Genomic DNA, 23,615 nt, shown 5'->3' with positions numbered 1-23,615 from the left:
CACTACGCTCTAAGGGCACAGACTATGTTATTAAGCCTTGTATTCCTAACCAAATACATCGTGTTTGTTTAAGGAATATTTGGCATTAATTTATAACATGGCAGGCACAGAGCTAGGCACCTCTGATACTGGGACATAGTTGGTTGTTATTACTCCCAATCTCACACATGAAAAAACAGAAGCTCTGAGAAATTAAAGAACCTATTCAAAGTCATAAAGCTTGCAAGAGGTGGCACCATCACAACTACCTCCAGGATAAACAGAGTCAAGGATCTGTTTGCAAAAACAAAGAAAAATCACATGCTTGTATTTGTTTTTTTGCACCATGTAGCAAAAGGTCTCCTTTTACGTAAATTCTGAAGATGAACAATGTGTCTCACTTAAAACATTCAAGTTGGAGCCTATCTGCCCTGACATTAGAACAAAAGGATGAGAATAAAGGAAATTAATGTTTTAATTCAAATGCTACTAAGATTATTTATATCCCAGTATTGTAATAGCATTGATAATAACTACCATTCATGTCAGGTGCCATTCTAAGTACCTTACGTGTATGAAGTAAACATTTTTTTTTTTTTTTTAAGATTTTACTTAATTTGTCAGAGAGAGAGAGAGGCAGAGGGAGAAGCAGGTTCTCCACCAGCAAGGAGATATGGGACTCAGTCCCAGGATGCTGGGATCATGACCTGAGCTGAAGGCAGCCACTTAACTGACTGAGCCACCCCGGTGTCCCTGAAGTCAATTTTTTATTCCAAATGTATAAAAACTAGCAACTAAGAACAATCTGCTAACAGTGAATAGTCTCCATCACTGTGTAAGCAGAACTCTTTACCTCTGGCAGAGACCGGTTTCCTAAATGGATGCAGGGCCATAAAGCCTCAGGAAAGACAGCCTGTAAGAGAATGCAGCCTCAGGTGTATCAAGTAACAGGAACATTCTTTCTTATCAGGATAAAGTGTTTATCGGTTTTTGAGCAAAGTCATCTTGAATGGAAAGAGACAGGAAAGAGCATGATTAAATGATGGAAAATTGAAGTAAGAAAGGGAAAGGCTGACCATAATCTTGTAGCTGCAACATTAGGACCTAGGGTATGAGATGAGCTCTTTTACCTATGAGGTATAAGGATATTTAATAGACCAAATAATTTAAAATTCTAGGGAAGTTGAGTAACCAGCCACAGAAGAGGCTCTTTGTTGTGACTCATACCACAAAAGGCCATCAACAAATTAATAGTAAAATAAAGTGAACAATAGGTATCTTCTTGGTAGACAGCCTGTGCTGCTTCTTGTCCATTCAAAAAAAAAAAAAAAAAAAGTGAGGGTGGTGGTGAAAAGGAGCAATTAATCTCAAGGCTTTATTTTAAAATTTGGTTCCAGATGCCTCCTCACAGCATATATCACACCTTCCTTCACACTGAAGGGAAAAATCCTTCAGAGCTCACCACATTTGGCTGTTGTTAATTTTAGCATAAGCTTTTGTTCTTCTATAAGAAGTATCTCTCCACATTCACACCACAGAAATGTGAATGAATGTTATTTCCATTGTGTCATCATTTAAAAGTCACCTATAAATTGAAATTTGACATGATGCATTGATAGTTTAGGATCATTTTTCATCAGTCCCACTTTTTTGTAGTTGTTACAGGTGATTATAGGATTTCAAGTATTTCATGAAAACAACATTCATGCTGGGGTCATGAAGTTCCATTTCTGATACAGTCTTTTAAAAAGTCTGCTTTTAACTTTTGTCTTCAAGAGCTACTTTCTTCTTGCTGTTCTGACCAGGGACCTTTTTCCTGTGACAAGAAAATTAAAGAAAGTTGAATCCAAAATTCTAGATATATGTACTTTCTAAAGCTCTGCCGTTTAAAAAACATTTCCTGAAACCTGTCTAATCAAGTATATGAAGCACTAGGAACATGAGGATGCATTAGACATGGTTTCTGCCCTTTAGGAAACCACAATCACCTAAGTGAGACAGAAACTTATCACCGTAAACTCACTACAACCTGGTATAAAAGATGGAGTCTGACTCTGACATTACTAATAGTAAGAGCTCACATTGATTAAGCGCTAGATACCGTTATAAGTGCTTCTTATGTATCAGCTCAGATAATCTTCCCAATTTAGGAAGAAGATTCTGACAGATGAGGAAAATGAGGCAGAGCGGTTGAATAACTTGCTGACCATCACACACTGATAATAAATGTGAGATATGAACCCTAACGGTATGATTTTAGAGTTTTGTGAATGCCATTAATTAAGTTACCGGAGGAAAAGGAAGAATGTTGGGAGAAAATAACCAATGTTTGCATTCTACAATTTAGTAAGGCAAAGTTCCTGGATGTATACTAACTTATTTAATCCTTAACCAACCTTGAGGTAGCAGAGTTGGCATGATTTACGTACTTATTTCTATTATGCACAAGGGGAAATGACCTGTCCAAAGTCACACAGGACTTCAAATCCAATATTTCCCTCCATTCTATCAAGCTGAGTTTGAAGTGACTGATGTGAGGTCCATCAGGCAACAGGATTCAGGTTTATATGGAAAGCTAGGCCTGGACATATGGACATCAGAGTTCTCAGCAAGGTATGGGTAGGATCATTAAAGGACCATCTAGAGTAAAAGGGTAAGCTGGAGTTGGATCAAGTGTTGTTTACGTGCTCTATAGAGAAAGCTGGCTTTTTTTTTTTTTTTTTTTTTTGACAGACAGAGATCACAGGCAGGGGAGAGGGAAGAGGAAGCAGGCCCCCTGCTGAGCAGAGAGGCCAATGTGGGGCTCAATTCTAGGACCCTGGGATCATGACCTGAGCTGAGGGCAGGGCCTTAACCCACTGAGCCACCCACATGCCCTGAGAAGGCTGGCTTTTAAGTGTGAAACAATGGAGATGACCACAGCATTTTAAGTGGGGGGCTGAAGTGACAAGATTTTTATCAAGTGTCCTCAAAGTTTAAGTGCAGCTAAGCTTAAACACCTCAAGTGTAAATACTACAAACTTATAAAAATCAACATCCAAACTATAATTCTTTAAAATATTGTTGTTTCTTATTAAAATTCAACATAGTCCCATCTTAATACTATAGAAGATTTCTGATTTTTTGTTAAAACTTTCATCAGCTGCTGGTCAGTGCCTGAGGAGATTAGAATTCCAATTCTAGCTTTAAGATCACAGACATAGTAAGGTTCTGATGAATACACAACAGTTCTGATACAGCCGCAAGAAAAAGTCTAATGAGAAAGATCAGGTGTCCAAGCAGGGTGACCATCTCTTACCAACCCACTGATTTATGTGTCAGCTAGAAACCGTTGCCATAAAAAAAAAAATTCAAATAAAGAATGTTCTTAATACTAAGAACTAACAAAAATGAGTATGTACAGACACAATTAAAATTTTTAAGCTTTCAAATGATATTTTTTAAGCCTGTTGCATTTATTCTTCCCAAGTTATTAAAGCTTAAAACTGCACTAAACTTTGGGACACTGTGTACACTCTATATCCTTGAACTAAACATTACTTCTCATAGTCAATACAAAATGTCAAATAAGACTCTTTTTCCACTTAGAAGGAAAGTGCATGCCAGTATTCATGACTTTCTTCACTGTGTCCCCTCCATATCCCTAAATTTTACCTGTACTTAAAGATCGTTCTAACTCCTTGAAGCTTTTTGTAACTATACCAATTAAGAATATTTGTCATCTCCAAACTTATATTTTATTTAAAAATTATTTTCTAATGTTTTTTAATGCATACTAATCTCCTTTCCCTGACTTTAAAGGGGTCTCATTTTAGATTCATTCACATACCAAAGCACCTGGCAGGAGAAAAGGTACTTGGTAAATGCCTACATTTTATATATATTATATACAAACTGGTACTGGTAGAATTTGAAGAGTGTTATTTTCCTTAAATAGTGTAAAGAGCAGTACAGGTTAGCATGGTCTTGATTCCCTCTATTAAAAGATAGTCCTGTGTGTATGCTAAAAAGAAAAAAAGAATCAATGCTTTAACATCCTCCTAAAACTCAGCTGAACAACTACAAATTTACTCAAGTCATACTTTCTAGAGGTGTTACAATGTGCTTCAGGATAAGCCTAAGACTACACTGAAATCCTGCCTAGAATGGGGAGCTTCAGGGAAGATTCCATCAATGTGAGTTAAGAGCCCTCACCATCTCAGCAGTATGTACTGATGTAGGCTGTGTAGAGCTGGTGGGGAGTGCAATATTAATTCAAAGTGAACTGAAATCATTCTTTCAAAGATGGAAAAAAACCAGATCATTACAAGATCCCAAATCACAAGCAACCTAAAATCTATTACTTTTATTATTTCTATAACTGACTGAACCTATCAATTCTACCTCAAAAAATTCATCCTAGGGAGAAATAAAGCCTAATATAATCATATGACAGAGTCAACAGTCACTTTTCTCGTATATACTTACCGTTTATTCTTAGCCTTTTCTAAGAAATATTTTGGAGTTGTACTAATGCTCTCCCTTTCCAATGGCTTCTTAATCATCTTTTTCTTTTGTTTGCTGAAAGTTATAAAAAGAGGAAAGAATGAAATTCAGTAGAACTTACCTGAAAAGAGTGTAAGCTAAAACTAGTTTTGATTGTTGATCACAAAATTAGGTGACACTACAACCACTTTAAAATGCTGATTACCGGGACGCCTGGGTGGCTCAGTTGGTTGAGCAGCTGCCTTCGGCTCAGGTCATGATCCCAGCGTCCTGGGATCGAGTCCCACATCAGGCTCCTTGCTCAGCGGGGAGCCTGCTTCTCCCTCTGCCTCTGCCTGCCATTCTGTCTGCCTGTGCTTGCTCTCTCTCCCTCTCTCCCTCTGATAAATAAATAAAATCTTTTTTTTTTTTTAAAGATTTTATTTATTTATTTGACAGAGAGAGATCACAAGTAAGCAGAGAGGCAGGCAGAGAGAGAGAGGAGGAAGCAGACTCCCTGCTGAGCAGAGAGCCCGATGCGGGACTCGATCCCAGGACCCTGAGATCATGACCTGAGCCGAAGGCAGCGGCTTAACCCACTGAGCCACCCAGGCACCCAATAAATAAAATCTTAAAAAAAAAAAAAAAAAAATGCTGATTACCCAACAGCATTTAGAGATAACCCCAGGGGATTATAAATTTGATCAGTTTTTTAAAAAGGTATTAATTATGATTAAAATATGTCCTGTATCACACTTTACTCCTGTGCCAACAAGCATTAAGGTTTGATTTGGGGCAATTAATGGCATTTTATCAGTTTTATGAACTAAAATAAATTCTAAGCTTATTTCACTTATATTGAGTAATTTTTAAAAAAATCTGAATACTTAACATTTCAAGAATGAAAAAACCGACAAGGAAGACATATTCACAGGTATTTAAAAAGGAAAAATTTTATCTTAGAATTTCTAAAAGTAGTGGTATTGCTAGAACTGTAATTTCAAGAGTGTGAAAGCAAGAAAGCATATGTGGGGGGAAAGGGAGAGAAAGAGAGGGGGAGATCTAAGTAAATTAAAGATTATACCTTAGTAGTTTCTGGAAACCTTTTATGTATTCTGGCACAGGACATCCAGCCTGCTGTATAACATTGGCAACACTGGAAAAGGAACCCATAAACATAAATTTGTATCTGATCAAATTGATGTTTACACACTTAAACCCTCTGTAAAATTCAAGAGGAATGAAAACTACACATATGAGAAAGTAATCCAGTACAGTGTTCTGCTCTAAATGATCACCAGATGTAAGAACACTGGATTGCTGAGAGAGGACTGTCTGCTAGACTGAAATTGATGTGCTTGCTGATGAGTAATTTTACCTAGTAGCTATTTCTGCTCAACATTTACCAAGCCCTGAAAAGCTAACCCAATCTTGGATGAAGACACTAATCAGAAATTATTAGATGATAGTGCTTACTATGCACCTGGCACTGTCTTGGGCTTTTTACGTGTAGTGACTTACTCGATCCACTCAAAAACCCTTCACTAATGAAATACTATCCTTATCCCCCTTGCCTGGATGGAAAAACCATGAGAGGCATGGTTATGTTGACATGGAGGTCATTAGATTCACATGCTTGGAGTTACTGAGGAGATGGAAGTCAATCTAGGCTTTTGGAATAGACTCCCCTAAACATGAATGTGTAAAAGTCTGCTGAAAGGATACCCAAGGCTGATGACAAAGCCAAGGTTCAGAAGGCACAAATCAAAGTCTTTGCCAAAACTGATAAACACATCAAAGTACAAACAGCCTTTGACCATAACTCAATTTCATTTGTTAGAAATGCAAAGTACTATCAATTATCACCAGTCTAAAATTACTGGAGGCAGCCAAAATGTAGGAAACTCAGCTTTTATTTTAAGATCTATGATGCTGGGCTAAATTAAGACCCAAGATTCTAAAAGTGCATGTGTTACCCAGGCTTCAAAGAGCTACAACTGAATAATATGGGGAGTGTGTTACTGAAACAGATTTCCTAGGACTAAATATAAAACTCCATCTGCCCAGAAGAGTAAAGAGAAGGATGCACCAGGGTAAGGGATAATTTTGACTGGGCTGAAGAGACTCGGGTTAACTTTATTAACCAATCCAAAAACTTCACTATTACATTGCGAGTAATATTAACCAATGGCTACTGGAAGAATCCTGTGAGTCTGAAATTTAATAATGAACATTCCATTATGAATACTTCCAAATTCTAGTAATGAAAGGGCAAAAACAAAGCCCTCTGATTTTTCCTTTAGTCACAGCTAAAATCTGGTTGACTAATGCTATAACAGTATTTGGGACTTGTCCATTTTAACTGTGTGTGCATACAAGAACATAAAGTGGTCTTGCCATCTTAATAAGTTATTTTTCCTAATTTACCTTAAAAAGAAAAAAAGATTTTATTTATTAGAGAGAGAGAGAAAGAGAGACAGCAAGAGAGGAACACAAACCAGGGGTGTGAGGGCTCAGCAGGAAGCCTGTGTTGGGCTCAATCCCAGGAACCTGGGATCATGACCTGAGCCGAAGGCAGCCGCTTAATGACTGAGCCACCCAGGTGCCCCCTAATTTACCTTCTTAATAATGGTTTATCATCTTCAGTGAAAAATGTAACAGCTTTTCCTTTATGCCCCGCTCTTCCAGTTCGACCTAAAAAAAAACCCAGACCATAAAAAAACACTTTTCTGGGGGCTTTTCACTAAAATGAGCACTACAAAATGAGCATGTATGAACGGAAGGAATAAGTGCAAGACAGACGAGTAGTGCCGGGGTGTCAGTGGGCAGAGGGCTAAGCAGCAGGAGAGAAAACTCACCTATCCTGTGGATGTATTCCACTGAGCTGGTTGGAAAATCATAGTTGATCACCAAGTTCACACCTTTAAAATCAATCCCGCGGGCCAGCAAGGCTGTACAAATAAGAACCCAGATTTTTCCAGCTCGGAAGCTGTGGACTGTGTTATCTCTCTGGTGAATAAAACACATATTAAATATTTTAGTACTACTCTGGGAACAGAAAACAAGTACTTCATAAATCCCATGCCAATATTTTAAAGTTTAATAGTTCTTTACCACTTTGAAAATATACACTTGACTTTACCTGTTGCTGTGTTCTGTCTGCATGAATAACATCTACATTAATACCTTCATATATGAGCTCATGAAAAAGTTCTTTAGCCCTTTCGATGGACTGAACAAAAACAAGAACAGGTGGATTGAAACCCTGCAAGAAAGAAGGCATAAATCAGCACATATAACCCATAATCAAGAATACAATCACAGGGGGCGCCTGGGTGGCTCAGTGGGTTAAGCTGCTGCCTTCGGCTCAGGTCATGATCTCAGGGTCCTGGGATCGAGTCCCGCATCGGGCTCTCTGCTCAGCAGGGAGCCTGCTTCCCTCTCTCTCTCTCTCTGCCTGCCTCTATGTCTACTGTGATCTCTCTCTATCAAATAAATAAATAAAAAAAAAGAATAATAAAAAAAAAAGAATACAATCACAGTATTTCATATGATTTTAGTTCATAAAAGAACTCAATTCAATTTAGTGTACCTTTTATTGCCAAATTTCTCAGTGGTCTATATCTGCCTCCATCTTCTTCACCATCCATTCTCTACACAACTTGACTCTAATTTCCACCTTGCTAATTCCAACAACCATGTCTAATTAATCCCCTTTACCTTTCTGTAATGACAGATGCTCAGTCCCTAGAACAATCATCTCTTGGCTTCTGTGCCTCAGAGATTTTTATATTCCGCTAAAATGCAGTAAATTTTATTAATTCACTGTTTATCCTAACTGTGGATATTCCACCAAAGCTTAGTCTTTGGTTCTCCGTTCTCTCAATATAGTCATTATCTTAATATTTTAAATATAATCTCAGCTGCCCTCTCCAAGCAGATGATTTTTACATTTCTATCATCAAACCCTACCTCTTCCTCAAACTGGCTTTCTCTATTTTCAACTGCTCTATTAGGGTTTAACCTTTTTAATCTTGGTTTACAAGCTCCCCTTCTGAAATCTAATAAAGCTGAGAAGCTTCCTAATAGGCAACCATTCATTCACACAAAATCTAACACACAACTTCAGAGGGTTCACAGACCTCCTAAGGCTAGACAGAAATCCCTGATGTATAATCTCCATGTGAGTATCCATGTGAAAAGCCTTAAAATTTCCTAGTGCCAAATGACACCTTTAAGAATATTAATGAAACAGGGGCGCCTGGGTGGCTCAGTGGGTTAAAGCCTCTGCCCTCGGCTCAGGTTATGATCCCAGGGTCCTGGGATCGAGCCCTGCATCGGGCTCTCTGCTCAGCAGGGAGCCTGCTTCCTCCTCTCTCTCTCTACCTGCTTCTCTGCCTACTTGTGATCTCTGTCAAATAAATAAAATCTTAAAAAAAAGAATATTAATGAAACAAATGTATATGACATTGTGTGCCAAGCACTATTCTAAGTACTATGTCTGTATTAATCATTAATACTAAAATAATTCTATGAGAGAGATATTATTTCCATTTTACAGATGAGGAAGCTGTGGGGTTAATTTTCCTGAAGCTAGAATTCCAACACAGGTTGTCTGGCTCCAAAGTTCAAGCTCTTAACCACTTCTGTAGTCACCAGGTACTTGCAAACACCTTTTCCTTTCATCCTCCCAACTATTCTTAACATTCCACCACTGAGGTTGTCACCCTCATTTCTCTCATTTATTTCCTCTTCACCTCTAACCAGCCTAATTTAACAACCTACTGACTGGTTTCTTTACTTTCAGTCTCTTGCCATTACATTTTATGTATCACTATTTAAGTAATTTTCCTTAAAATTCTTCGAATGTCCAGTGGTTTCTCTTAACGTGACCCCCAACTTTCCTGTCCAACCTGATCTTCTTTAATTCTCACCATAAACTCTTTGCCTTAAATAGGTAACCTCTTCATGAGTCTCTACACCCACTGTGTTTCCCTCTACTGCTTGGAATATTCCAGCTGCTCCTCCAACCATCAACTTTCCACAGATCCTTCCAAGGCCCAGATTAGCAGCATCTCCTCTGGAAGGCTTTCCCCAACTGATTAACTTATGCTGCGAGGGTGCTTAAGAGAAATACTCTATAGCCTCTTATGACACTTTACTGCAAACTATGTTAACACAAGTCTATTTCTTTTATCCCCTAAAAAAGACTAAATTCTAGGGGCAGGGCTCAAGATTTCTATTTGTTTTATTTTCCCCTGCCCTAACCCCTCACAGTTAACTTTTGATTATGGCTTCTACTCAATATTTACTTAAGGTATAAAAAACAGAAAACCACACTCGGTGTCCTAATTATTCTACAATGCTCCTAGAGTTCCAGAAGAAACCAGCAGAGGGACTGGGGGAGATTAAGGGAACCAATACAAATGGAGATGTGGAAAAAGGAGGTTTTTTCCTAGCCTACCCTGAGCTAGAACAGAAAACTTACCATAATCTAAGTGGTGAGTCTCTCCACTTGGAACAAAAGATGACTCAATGTTTTCAAGAATTTACCTCTAGATTACTACATATGCTATAGGAATAGTCACATAAGATTTAATGAACTTCATCAAAATTCAAGAAGATAGCCCAAATATACCTTTTTAACAAGTTCTCTCATGGCCAGAAGTTTCCCAGTCTCAGACCCAACAAAGAGAAGCTCTTGTTCTACAGTTTCTACTGCAGAATTCCTGAAAAGAAAACATACTTTGCACATTGCAAGGGCCAATTTTTGCTTTTCCTCCCAAATTCTAAATAAATGAAAAAATTTACACATAACCCCAACAGAATCAAGTTTTCCGGGACACCTGGGTGGCTCAGTTGGCTGAGCGGCTGCCTTCGGCTCAGGTCATGATCCCAGCGTCCTGGGATCGAGTCCCACATCGGGCTCCTTGCTCCGCGGGGAGCCTGCTTCTCCCTCTGACTCTGCCTGCCACTCTGTCTGCCTGTGCTCGCTCTCGCTCCCTCTCTCTCTCTGACAAATAAATAAAATCTTAAAAAAAAAAAAAAAGAATCAAGTTTTCCATTGTCATTATAAGCATTTAATCATTTATACTTCAATATGAAGACAAAGTTACTTATTTATTTTAAACCTGTATTTATTTAAATAATTTCTACACCCAACATGGGGCTTGAACACATCATCCTGAGATCAAGAGTCGCGTATTCTGGCTGAGACAGGCAGACACCCCAAAGTTATTTTTATTTTTTGTTTTTAAAAAGATTTGAGAGAGAACGTGCATGCATGCGCAAGGGGAGGAACAAAGGGAAAGGGACAAGCAGACTCCGCGTGGAGCCTGACTCAGGGCTTTACCCCACAACCCTGAGACCCAACCTGAAACCAAGAATCAGATGCCCAACTGACTAAGCCACCCAAGTGCCCCCCAAAGTTATTTTAAAATGTTTTATTCTAATTATAAAAATGCTATCTAAATAAAATTTGAAAAATATGGAAAAATGTAAATAGTAAAACAAGTTGTCCATAATTCTACCATTTTAGAATAAATTGTGATGTTTTGTTGTAGTCTAAGTCATACATTTTCCTGTATCTAATTATTTACTTAAAAGAAGTTTCTAAATATAAAATTACTGGATAAAATAATGAGAATATTTTTAAGGATATTACAGGTCTGAGTTTTTCTTAATGATTAATAAGAGTTTTTTTTAATAGACAGTTGGGGGTGAGCCTTAAGACATTTTATAAACACTAATAAGATGCTGTAGTACAGGGGTGCCTGGGTGGCTCAGTCGGTTAAGCATCTGTCTTCAGCTCAGGTCACGATATCAGGGTCCTGAGCATGAGCCCCATGTCAGGCTCCCTGCTCAGCAGGGCGTCTGCTTCTCCCTCTCCCTTGATCCTCCTCCCCGTTTGTGCTTTCTGTCTCAAATAAACAAACCCTGTTTGTGCTGTCTCAAATAAACAAAATCCTTAAAAAAAAAAAAAAGTTGTTATAGTACATTACACTGCACCATAAATATTTTTTTCCCTTCTGTCTTCATATTTACGGTGTATTTGTTCTTTCCTTTTATAAACAGAAGTTTTAAGTTTAAAGAGTTTAAAGTATTTTTTATTGTTCCATTTGGCTTCTTTTTTTATTTAATATGGTATTTCTAGCACTTTTTAAAAAGAAATTATTTATTTGAGAGAGACAGGAAAAGAGAGAGAGGGAGCACAGAAGGAGAGGGAGAAGCAGGCTCCCTGCTAAGTAGGGAACTCGATGCAGGCCTCAATTCCAGGACCCTGGGATCATGACCTGAGACAAAGGAAGACACGTAACTAACTGAGCCACTAAGGTGCCCACAAGCACTTTTTCATGTAGCTATAGTCTTCATACTTATCATTTCATGGGTCTCATACTATTCTATCATGCGGCTATATTATACTTTCCTAACACACTATTCTACTAGTGCACACTCATTTAGTATAAAATCCTCCCCCCCAAAATTTTTAAAAAGGATTATAAATCAACCGGCTCAGTAACATAAGCTTTTTCCACTATGGTCCTACTTAATTAAGCCATCAAAGAAACTAAATCTTCTGGGTGGCTCTACAGTTCACGTCACTTTGTAGATAGATGGGAAAAATCAGGTGAAAACAATCACAGAAATATTAACATGACAATTTGAAAAATCTCAATTTGGATTATTCTAAAATAGAAAATCCTTAGGGTGCCTGGGTGGCTCAGTTAAGTGTCCAACGCTTAATTTCAACTCAAGTCATGATCTCAAGGTTTTAAGATCGAGCCCCAGGTCAGGCTCTGCTGTGGGCATGGAGCCTACTTAAGATTCACCCTCTGCCTCTGTCCTTCCCCCTCATCTTTCTCTCTCTCTCCCTCTCTAAAAAAAATAAATTAAAATGGAAAATCCTTACTCAATCTTGACTTTAAAGAATACATGTCTTTCAGTAAAACTTTCCCTGTTATTAATCTAAGGCCAAAACAACCTATCTCCTTGAGTGTTTAAAAAAAAAAAAAAAAAGACTTGTATTAAAAAAAATCGGGGATAACAGAGAAGAACAATTATTATTACCTTGCTCCAATGGATACCGTAATGACATTGTCCAGGTTGAGTTTGCACCACTGCTCAACATCATATGCGAAAGTTGCACTGAACATAGCTCTTCTGACCTTATGGGATGTGCAGGCCAGGAAAATGGAAGCCAGCTGGTCTCTGAACCCAGTTTTGCCATCTTCAAACAGTTTGTCTGATTCATCTACTACCAGCCACTCTACACTGAGAAATAACATAACAACTTGTGGGTACTGAACTGGAAGACCCAAGACACTTCACTGAACTGTAGGGACACATGAAGTAGTGGTCAAGCCATTATGCTACTTCTGAGATCTACACATTATACCAGAAAAAGGTAAAAGAAAAATCAGCAGGAAAAGGTAAAAATAAGATAAACATAAAGCAATGTTCTATTCCTTTAGCCTCAAAGAGATGAGGTTCCATTAGCAACAACAGAGCTTCACATAAACCTTATAAACTCCATCACCATTGTTGAAAGAAGTGAAAACATCTAGGGGAATTCTGTACTAACTGCTTATCAGAATGTGTAACTTTCTTCCAGACCAGATGGTAACATTCCTATGAATTTGATGAAAACCATTATTCTTAGCACCAACACTGACCGAAAGCTGGCAGATAGCAAGCTCCAATGGGCCATAATATAAGCAGTCAAGGACAAAACAGAATCAACTAAATGAAAATACACAAGAGATTAAAATATTATCTGTACCTTGTTAAATCTATTCCTGGAGGATCTTGCTTTAATAAATAGATTAGTCGATTTGGAGTAGTCACAAGAATATCTATAGGAAAAACAAATGGTACACGTTGCAAAAGCAAGGTTCATCTCTCTTAAACAAGGGAATTAAGGTTCCTGAATGTCAGTGAAGAACCTGAAGAGGGGAGAGGAGGGGCAGGTCATATACTTGCTATTTTACTAGACCAACCCCACAAAAGTTCTTTCTTATTTGTAAGCTAATATATGTACATATTTTTTAATCCATCATAGCACAAACTACTATATGCTTACTCTTCTTTTTATTATGTTTGATCTGCCTTCTCAACTTCTAAGAGGCAAGAAGACTATAATACAACAGTGTTTAGTTTTTTTGGGGGAGGGGGAAATCCTTTCTTTAAATGAAATTTTACTCAGAAACTCAAAATGAAAGACAGGTAAAAGCTGATTTCCTATCTGATACAAGGGTAGGGATGTAAGCCATTCTTATCTGCAGAGTATTTCCATGGCAGATTAAAAATCAACAGTATAAAGTAGGGTTTCTCAGCCTTAGCAGTACCGCCATTTTGGTCTAGATAACATTTTGCTGTAGGCAACTGTCTTGCGCATTGTGGGATGCTGTTACCTCTTCCTACCACAGGCTAGTAGCACCCCAGTTTTGCTAACTTCAAGTATCTCCAGATCCTGCTAAATGTCCCTGGGGTGGTAGGTGAGGTGGGGGCAAAACTGCTTCTGGATGAGAATCACTGGTATATATTTAAATAAGTACCAAGTGGGAGTGAAGAGATCTCTTTCAGTTTCTCTAAAAACCAAATTAGTTGTATGTATGACTACACTTTTAACAACTCCTAGGTGGCAGTTAAGGATATCTGTAATTTGCAAATCCCTTACATGCTCTGTATGTCAAACATGAATCCCTTACCAAACTTCTTAGATGATTTAGGTCCAAATTTCTTGGCTGCCACTGCTGCTTTGTGGATCATGTGTATCCTGAATCCTGTTCCCTCTGAGATTTTTACTAACTCTCTGTGAATCTAAAATGGCAAATGACAAAAATATTAGCTGCTAAGATACTTAGAAAAGATATATAATCTTGTTTACATTATTAAAATAAACCTATTAACAACCCATAAAGAACTGAAATTAAACCTATAATACCATGTGCACTAACCTGGAATCTCAGCATTTTGCAATCTGTTACATACTGTTTTTGGAATACAGTGCTATTAGCAAACTGTCTCAGGCTTGGCACGTATTCTTATTAAGCACGTTGGAAGTGTGAAGCAGGTCACTGTGTTAGTTCTTCTTTCTCAAAAACTGAGATAAGGTTATGTTTTAAAGACGGACTATATATTCCGGGAGCCTCAGTTAGCCTCAACTTAAAAGATCTTAGAGCATTTGCCAAAGACACATTGTTAATGTTTAAATCATTGTTTTAGAAAACTATAAAATGATTCAAAAAACTTGCCCACGTGCAGTAAGTTACAGAATAGAGTAAGATATAGTACAGAATATTTGCCTAGGCCAAAATACATGGGCCTTACTCTTTTTGAGACCCTTTTGCTACCCTCAAATAAGAAATGACTAAAGGAAACATCAAATACATCCTCTTTCAAAGCTACATGTCATACCTGGTTGGCAAGTTCTCGTGTTGGTGATATAATCAGAGCTCTAAAGCCTTTATTTGTGGGTTGTTTTAGTTGCATCAAAATGGGAATGCTAAAAGCCAAAGTCTTTCCAGATCCGGTAGGAGCAGAAGCCAGAAGTTCTCGACCCTAAAAACAAGGTATGTTAAGTATAAGGTAAGTACATAAACTTTTCAGAGCCTGGTCAAGTAATGCAACCAGCCACAGAAATAACATAATGAATATAATCTTTCATATTCTCATTGCTTGTCTAACTTTTCCCAAATTTGCTTTTCTAATATCATCTACCCCTGCCACCAGTGCCTCAAAGGAGTTTCTTTTCTTTTTCTTTTCTTAAAGATTTTATTTGATAGAGATCACAAGTAGGCAGAGAGGCAGGCAGAGAGAGAGGGGGAAGTAGGCTCCCTGCTGAGCAGACAGCCTGATGCCGGGCTCGATCCCAAGACCCTGAGATCATGACCTGAGACGAAAGCAGAGGCCCGACCCACTGAGCCACCCAGGCACCCCTCAAAGGAGTTTCTGACTGCTGCCACCAAACATCACTTGACCTGGGTAAAGAATATGGGTAACTAAAATGCAAAGATAATTCAAAACCTCAACTATTTCCATTATTGTCTCCCACCAAACTCCCTTATCAAAGCAAAATTAAGCCAACTTTTCCTCCTGATATCTGTACTGCTCAATCCCTAGGGATGGTTTTAATAAGTAACAGAATGGCTACAGATAATAAAAAGTGGCAATAACTTGAGTGACAATAATTTACAGGTGACAGTCTTTTAAAACATCACTATGATTTTGAGAGTTTTAAGCTGAAGTTGTAACAGAAACAATCTTAGATGGAAATTAAAAGCAAATTTACTATTACGTGAGGCAACAATATCATTCAAAGGTATTCTTATAGGACACCTGTGTGGCTTAAGCTTCTGCCTTCAGCTCAGGTCGTGATCTTAGGGTCCTGGGATCAAGCCCCGCACTGGGCTCTCTGCCCACTGGGGAACCTGCTCCCCGCCATCCCTGCGTACCTCTCTGCTTATGTGATCTCTCTCTCTGTCAAATAAATAAATAAAATCTTAAAAAAAAAAAAAAGATATTCTTACTTCAGTTCCCAAAGAAAACAAAAAGAACTAGTATGGATGAAGATGTAACTCCTATCCTTTGGCTACATGGGACAAAAACTCAGCTCTCATTAGGACCAAGAAAAACCTCAGAAAAATTTAATTTTCAAAACTCTAAGTTAACCCATGCCTCTACCAACAGTAGATAAACTCTGGTATTTTCAAACAAGAGAATATTACTCACTGACAAACTACTATAAATGTGTGAATCTCAAAAACAATACACAGTGTGAGAGAAACCACAAATTAAAAAATAAATAATGGATGATACCACTTACATGACATTCTATAGAAAAGGTAAAACTAATGCATGACAATAGAATTCAGACCAGCAGTTCCCTCTGGACAGGGGTGAGGTGAGGACTGAATGGAAAAGGTACAACAGAATTTTCTGGGGTGATAGAAATGTAACACGTCTCCTTTGGGGGTATGGTTATATAGGGTTTGCACTGCTGAAATTCACTGAACTGTGAACTTACAATCTATGCATTTCACTGTATACATACATCAATTACAAACAGTACTGGGAGGGGGAAGTCAGGCTACGTGCAAAAATTCTGTATTTCTGAAATAGTTCCTAGGAATAATAAGCTAAATCACAGATGAATAAACAGAACATAGTCCCTATCCTCAGAGGGTTTACACGCTAGTATAATGTAAAAGGTAAACACAACTAGTCTAACTACACAGTAGTATAAAGGGCAAGATAAATGTTGCAAACAAAAAAAAGAACACACTAAATACCTTGGAGAACTGGTAATAGAGAAAAGAGTGTTAGTAAAAGAAAAAGATCACATCTAACTGTAGTGATATGAGGCCCTAGGCATGTGAGATGGACCTTAAAAGCAAAGGTAGGTTTCAATAGGGAGAGATAAGGTAAAAAAGAAGACTTCATACACAGGGAAGAGAATGAGCTAACACATAGAGGAAGGAACGTTAGAGGCATTCTAGACCTTCATACTCACATGCAACATAACTGGAATGGCTTGCATTTGGATTGGTGTAGGCATCTGGAAGCCTGCATCCAGAATGTTCTGAAGCAGTCGAGAACTAATTTTATATTCTTGGTCAAGTTGCTGAAAGGTAGCAATTGGGTCAGGAAGATCAGTTCCCTGGACGTGAATTTTATGTTTATTCCGGAAGAAGTTTATCTGAAAAGTGAGATAAAGAGGACCCCACAGATATGGTCACATACATTGTCAGATGTTATAAGGTAAAAGTAACAGTTTCTAGGATAAGCTTTAATAACATGAAACTTTCTGGTTAAATCCCAGGCCCTAAAAGGTACAGATATTACTTCATGCCCTTTCATAGACAGAAGACCTTCATAACAATAAAACCTATCTATGCACTTCCTTGCATTAATGTTGTCAATGACACGAGTAATGGTTATTTATATTAATGTGCCACGATGATAATCATAACTTAGAATTTTATATAAGTTTCTACAAGGCAGACATTGAATCCATCTGGTTTTTTTCTTTATATGACACTTAGCACACAAGTGTCAAAACTTTTTGATGATTTACTCTACACTCTGTTTATTAAAATTGAGGGCCAAAAGCAGAGTCCAGGGCTGATTTGGTTTATTTTCCTATTCTGTGTGAGTGACAGCCAAATTCTGGATAGAGGGTTATTGAAGGGAGCTGAACAATACTTTCCAAATGCAACACAGCAGGTGTGCAGCAGACATGACAATGATGTGTTTGTTATTTCTTCTGTATTCTACTCCCCCAAGGTATAACATAGATTTCTTAAGAATTTTAAGTCTTGGGGCACCTGGGTGGCTCAGTCTGTTAAGCATCTGCCTTTGGCTTAGGTCATGATCTCCGGGTCCTGGGATGGAGCCCAGAGTTAGGCTCCTTGATCAATAGGGAGTCTGTTTCTCCCTTTCCCTCTCCACCTGGCTTCTGCTCTCGATCTCTCAAATAAATAAATAAAATCTTAAAAGGAAAAAAAAAAAAAAGAATTCTAACTCTCAAATCCCTGTCAGAAGAAATCTTTCTAAACCAATAAGCAACCTGCTCAGCAGGGAGCCTGCTTCTCCCTCTCTCTGTGCTGCTGCTCCCGCTGTCTGTGCTCTCTCTCTGTCAAATAAATAAAATTGTTTAAAAAAATGAATAAATGAACCAGTGAGCTTAACAAAGAGGAGAAAAGGGGCAAATTTTATGTTTATCAAGGGGGATAGGATTATTTAAAAAATTTCATTCCAAGTAAATCATCAATCTTGGAATTTGGACAGGTCAAAAATTCACACTATATAATATATGAGAATTGTGTGTATACACACACACACACACACACACACACACACACACACACACCCCTCTTTTGACCTGTTCAAGTTTTAAGATACTTTCAAGAACTTTAAACTTAAGGGGTGCCTCAGTTGCTTAAGCATCTGCCTTGGGCTCAGGTCATGATCCTGGTCCTAGGATCGAGCCCCACATTGGGCTCCCTGCTAAGCAGGGGAGTCTGCTTCTCCCTCTCTCTCTGCCCCTACTTCTGTGCTCTCTCTCTCACTCACTCTCTCAAATAAATAAATAAATAATCTTTAAGAAAAAAATTTTTAAACTTTAAAATTTTTAGCCACAGCGCAAATACCTGATTTTTCATTAAAGTGATATCTAAATGAATATAATTAACCTTCTATCTTCACAAAACTATATTCACTTTTACCAAGAGAATAACCCAAGGACAAGGAAAAATTCAGTAGGTCAGAAAAGCAACTGGGGCTAAGACATTTTTCTAACCTTTTCTTTTCTAAGATTCTCCAACTTTCCTGAAGTTAGCTTCTTTTCTCTTTTAATTTTTTTATCTTCAATCTTTGCTTCCACAGATGATATCCACTGTATAGTAGAACCTTCTTCTTGAGAAGTAGTTTCTAAAATATATGTTAAAAAATTAAAAGATTTTTAAGTGCAACATTCTTGAGAGTAGCAAACAGGCCATAGCATCACACTAAACAAAAGTAAAGTACTAACTAATACAACACAGAAAAGAAAATAATAGGAGGAATAACAATTGGAAAAGGAGAGGCAAGTTCCCTGTTGGTAAAATCAAAGCTCTGAAGCTCATTCTCTTCTTTTTGTCCATTATTTCAGCTGTGTGATATGTAGAGGACTGTGTACTTGAAAACAGTAACAGATTAAACTGAAAATACTTAATAGATTTCAATAAGGCAGTTGGCTTTTCCATACTCAACCAGTTATAAAATAAGTATGATGAAAGAATAGATTTCACTTATAATAGTGATAAACATAGCACAGTACTTCAGGACTAGTCACTAATATAAAGATAGCAATTCTCACTAAGCTATAAAATTAGTTCAATGAAAAGTCATGGCAGGACTGTTTTGGAAACCAGACTAGCTGACCTGAAAAGTACACGTTTAGGGGGCGCCTGGGTGGCTCAGTCGGTTTAGCATCCAACTCTTGGTCTTAGCTCAGATCATGGTATCACGGTTGTGGGACTGAAACTCAAGTTAGGCTCTGCACTCAGTATGGAGTCTGCTTCAGGTTCTTTCTCCCTCTCCCTTTGCCCCTCCCCACTCACACTTTTCTTTTTTCCTCTCTCTCTAAAATGGGTAAAATAAAATCTTAAAAAAAAATAATAAAGTTCAAGCAGCAAAGTAAATATGTAAGAATAACCTTAAAAATTCTAAGAACAATAAGCAAGACCACTTCTGGTATTTCTTTAAATTTTCTTTCACTTCACTGAGGTACCCCTGATATACAATATATTGCATTTATTTAAAATATACAACTTGAGGAATTTTGACATATGTATACATCTATTATATCATCACTACATTCAAGTTTATTTTCATCACCACCCAAAATCTCCTTGTGGCCCCTTGTAATGCACTTCTTCGTCCCTAAGCAACCACCTATCTGCTTTTTGTCACTGTAGATCAATTTGCTTTTTCTGGAATTTTATATAAATGGAATCATGTAGTATATACTAAATTAAGTTTGGCTTCTTTCACTCAGAATAACTATTTTGAGATTCATCCATGTTGGACCATGTATCAATAGTTAGCTTTTAATTTAAAGGTAGTATTCTACTGTATGGCTATATACATTGTTTACCCTTCACCTACTGAAGGACATTTGGGTCATTTCCAGTTTTTGCTACTGAGAATAAAGCTGCTATCAACATCTGTGTAGAAGTCTTTGTGAGGACACAGGTTTTCCTTTCTCTTAGGTACATTCTTACGGAATACGTGGGTTATATGGTAGGTGTATGTCTTAACTTTAAAAAAAATCCTCTGTCAATTTCTACTCTGAAAGCCTTTGGAATTTTAATTGAGTTTGATATGCATTGATTCTATAGATCACGTAAGGGAGAAAAGTTGACCAATCAAAACATGGTATGCCACATTACTGTTCTATGCCACGTATGTGCTACATTATAGTACATATCTGTGTGTTTCTGGTTGCCCAACAGTTGAATCCTTTTCCAGAGTTTGTGGCAGGTTTTTGTTTTGTTTTGTTTTTTTCCTAATCTTGGCGGAAGGCTTTATTAAAGTCAGGGAAGTAAAATGTGAAACACTGTAACAGCAAAAGTGTGGAACTGAAGTCAATGTCCATAACACATGGACTTGTCAAGTCAATTACAGAACATTCTTATAATGTATAATGGTATGCTACACTATGATTCAATGAAAAAAGCACTGGACTTCCTACTGATACAATGTTCCTGATGGACAGTTCTAAAATACCTAAACCTAAAATAAACTTATTGGTTAACTCTGAAATTCCATTTGTAGAACTTGTTAAATCCATTATGGAATGTATAATAGGATATATTTAGTGTTAAGATGAAAAAGGCAGGGCACTGCCTACTGATTCCAAACAATCTCCAAGATACGTGTGTGTGTGTGTGTGTAGTGGAGGAGGAGGGAAGGTTCAGAATAGAACAACACATATTTGTATGCTATGGTTCAGGTTTTTTAAGGGAGGTATAAATACAGTGAATAGGTATCTTTCTAAAAATATTTAAGAAAGCTGGCTGGTTAGCTCAGTTGGTTAGAGTGTGGTGCTAATAAAAATATTTAAGAAAATGATTAACAGCACTAGCCTCTGGAGAAAAAAGGGACTAGAAGTAGTAGGAAGAAAACTTGCTTTTCACCACTTTATAATTTAAAAACAGGGTGTAAGTATTTACTTTACTGAAAATGGCAAATGGAAACTTAATAGATAAAACAAAGTAAAAGATCAATATCCCTAAAGTACAGAAAAAAACCCTGTGAAAAATAGGTAAAGAGTAAGAATAGACAATTCACAAATGCCGAGATGTAAATATCGACTAAAGCATATGAAAACATGCTCAACCTCACTAGTTATCAAGAAAATATAAACAAAAATTAGTTTCATTCATTAGGTTGACAAAGAATTTAAGACCAGTACTATCCAGCATTGACAGGCGTGGGATGTCATTTTTCATTATCTGTTCAAAGACAGAAGCGTGCATACCCTTTTGGCCAGTAATTCCACTTTGGGGATGCTAATTACAGAAATAAGAGGACCTGTACAAAAGGATATATACACAAATATCTGTATTGTAGCTATATTTGTAATGGCAAATATCTAGAAACAATCTGAATGCCATTAACTAATGAATGACAGAATACTGTCTGATTTGTAACCTTAAGCCTGTATTATTTTTGTAATTAAAAAGGAAATAAAAAGGAAAATAAACCCCAAGAACAAACCTGATAACATCATTTTCCTCTTTTTCTTGTTCTGTTCCCTCTTCTTTTCAGTTAGACTCTCTTCTTTTTTCTCTTCATCTTGAAGCTCCTGATGAGTTCTTGATAATCCACACTCACCTGGGACAGACTTCTTGTTTCCAAAGAAGTCCAGTCCCTGCAGAATCTCTGAAGAATCAAAATCATGTTTCCTTTTTCCTACCTAAAACCCAAAAAATTTAAAATGCAATCTACTGACAGACTGACATTGCTTTCACCCAAGCAGTACTGGCAGTAGGGGCATGGATCTAATAACTCCCCACCTTTTTTTTTTAACCCTTTCACCAAGTATTTGTTGAGCTGCCAAGTGTGTCTGAGTAAATGAAATATAAGACGACAACTTTTCTGACCTTTTCAAAGCAGTAATAATCATGAAAGCAATTACCATCTATATGCTTATTAGCGTTAACACCTACATGCTGTCAGGCAGACTTCTAAGCTTGCTTATATATATTAAATTACTTCGTCCTCCAACAGTGCTAGGGGGTAAATAGCGATATTACACGGAGGACATTGGGAGAAGGAGAGAAGTGAGTTGGGGGAAATCAGAGGGGGAGAGGAACCATGAGAGAAGGTGTACTCTGAGAAACAAACTGAGGATTTGGGGCAGCAGTGGCGGGGGGGTTGGGTGAGCCTGGTGGTGGGTTAGCATTGCATGGGGCACTGGGTGTGGTGCATAAACAATGAAACTTGGAACACTGAAAAAAAATTACAAAAAAAAAAAAGTAAAAAAAAAATAGGGATATTACAGATGAAAAAAATCAAGGCATTAGAAGGTCAAATAACTTATTTAAGGTCTCCAAAGTTGTAACTGACAGACCCAGTACTTGGACCCAAATAATCCGGCTCCAGAGTTCAGACTCTTAACAACTACACCTACCGCCAGAGAAAGGAGAAACAGACGTGTTGCTCAGTATCAGGGTTGATATTGAAGATTTTTCCATAACTGGGCCCCAACTAACTTCTCCCGGTTTATCATTCACCCACTATTTTCCTATATAAGAGTCTCCATTTCTAAGTCACTCTTCTCACTGGTTACTTAACATGTCATGAGGTTACAGGAATAAAAAGACCCATGCCCACTAAAGGTATATGTATATGCCAAGCCAACCTGGGTACACTACAGTGAAAGAATCTGTTCTCTTCATTTTGGGTTCATTCTGTTTTCGAGACTCCTTCCTACCTGTTTCAGAGAAAAAGGTCCTTTTCGAAAGGATTCTAACTGTGCTTTGAATAAACTAAAAAGCGGGCAGGGAGAAGAATTTCTGTGCTAGGCCCACCAAAGTCTACAAAACAAGGGTAAGAGTTCACTCCAAAGGCAGGACAGGACCAGGTAGGTCTGCGCACGAGCCCAACCGCAGAGGAACATGTCCCACGACTAGGCCACGGTCTCCTAGTGCCGGCTCTCCCAGCAGCCAGGTCATTCTCTGGCTCCTGCGCCTCGCAGTTACTCGGGCTTCTGACTTCTACGTACAGTACCTGGAATCGCGCGGCGTCCGCAGAGAAACGTTTCACGTCGAACTTGGCCCCCACGCCGAGCCGGCGGAAGAGATCGTGAGCATCCATTTTTACCCAGAAAGCACCGCGGTCCCACGGCGCCTGCGCAGAGGACTTCCTCCCCCAGAAGGTCTGGGCCCGGACCGTGGGCGGAAGTGGTTCTGGGGGGCGGAGTCTGGCGGCTGTGAGAAACCGGATGGTTTTACCCTGTTGTCATTTGTTCTTTCACGAAATATTTATGAAGATCCTCTTATGCTCGGCACTATTCTGTACTGCGGTGAACAACACCTTAAGATTCCTCGCCTGAGGAAACTTAACATTTTAGTGGAGACAAAGATACTGTTAAGCAAGATCATTTCTGAAAGAGGAAAGTGCTT

At 38.1% G+C, this 23,615-nt stretch overlaps 1 protein-coding gene across 2 annotated transcripts; it reads right to left on the bottom strand.

The window, feature by feature from the left end:
- Positions 1-1,261: 1,261 nt before the first annotated feature.
- DDX52 (DExD-box helicase 52) lies at positions 1,262-23,347 on the bottom strand. Of its 2 annotated transcripts, none has more exons than XM_032319453.1 (15): positions 23,221-23,347; positions 21,706-21,904; positions 18,743-18,873; positions 16,955-17,140; positions 14,860-15,003; positions 14,151-14,262; positions 13,223-13,295; positions 12,511-12,714; positions 10,082-10,172; positions 7,586-7,708; positions 7,302-7,452; positions 7,062-7,137; positions 5,528-5,599; positions 4,447-4,539; positions 1,262-1,795 (listed from the first exon to the last, which is right to left on the bottom strand). In XM_032319453.1, the coding sequence occupies exons 1-15, from the start codon at positions 23,305-23,307 to the stop codon at positions 1,738-1,740; spliced, it is 1,800 nt and encodes a 599-aa protein (XP_032175344.1). In that variant the 5' UTR covers positions 23,308-23,347; the 3' UTR covers positions 1,262-1,737. The 2 variants fall into 2 exon arrangements, with proteins under 2 accessions (XP_032175344.1, XP_032175345.1); XM_032319454.1 differs by having other exon boundaries at positions 21,706-21,870; positions 23,221-23,304.
- Between the last annotated feature and the right edge of the window lie 268 nt (positions 23,348-23,615).

Source organism: Mustela erminea, chromosome 18, assembly GCF_009829155.1.
Source record: "Mustela erminea isolate mMusErm1 chromosome 18, mMusErm1.Pri, whole genome shotgun sequence".
Taxonomy (NCBI): Eukaryota; Metazoa; Chordata; class Mammalia; order Carnivora; family Mustelidae; genus Mustela; species Mustela erminea.
Note: the sequence above shows the minus strand (reverse complement) of the source record. Positions and strands in the feature narration are given on the sequence as shown.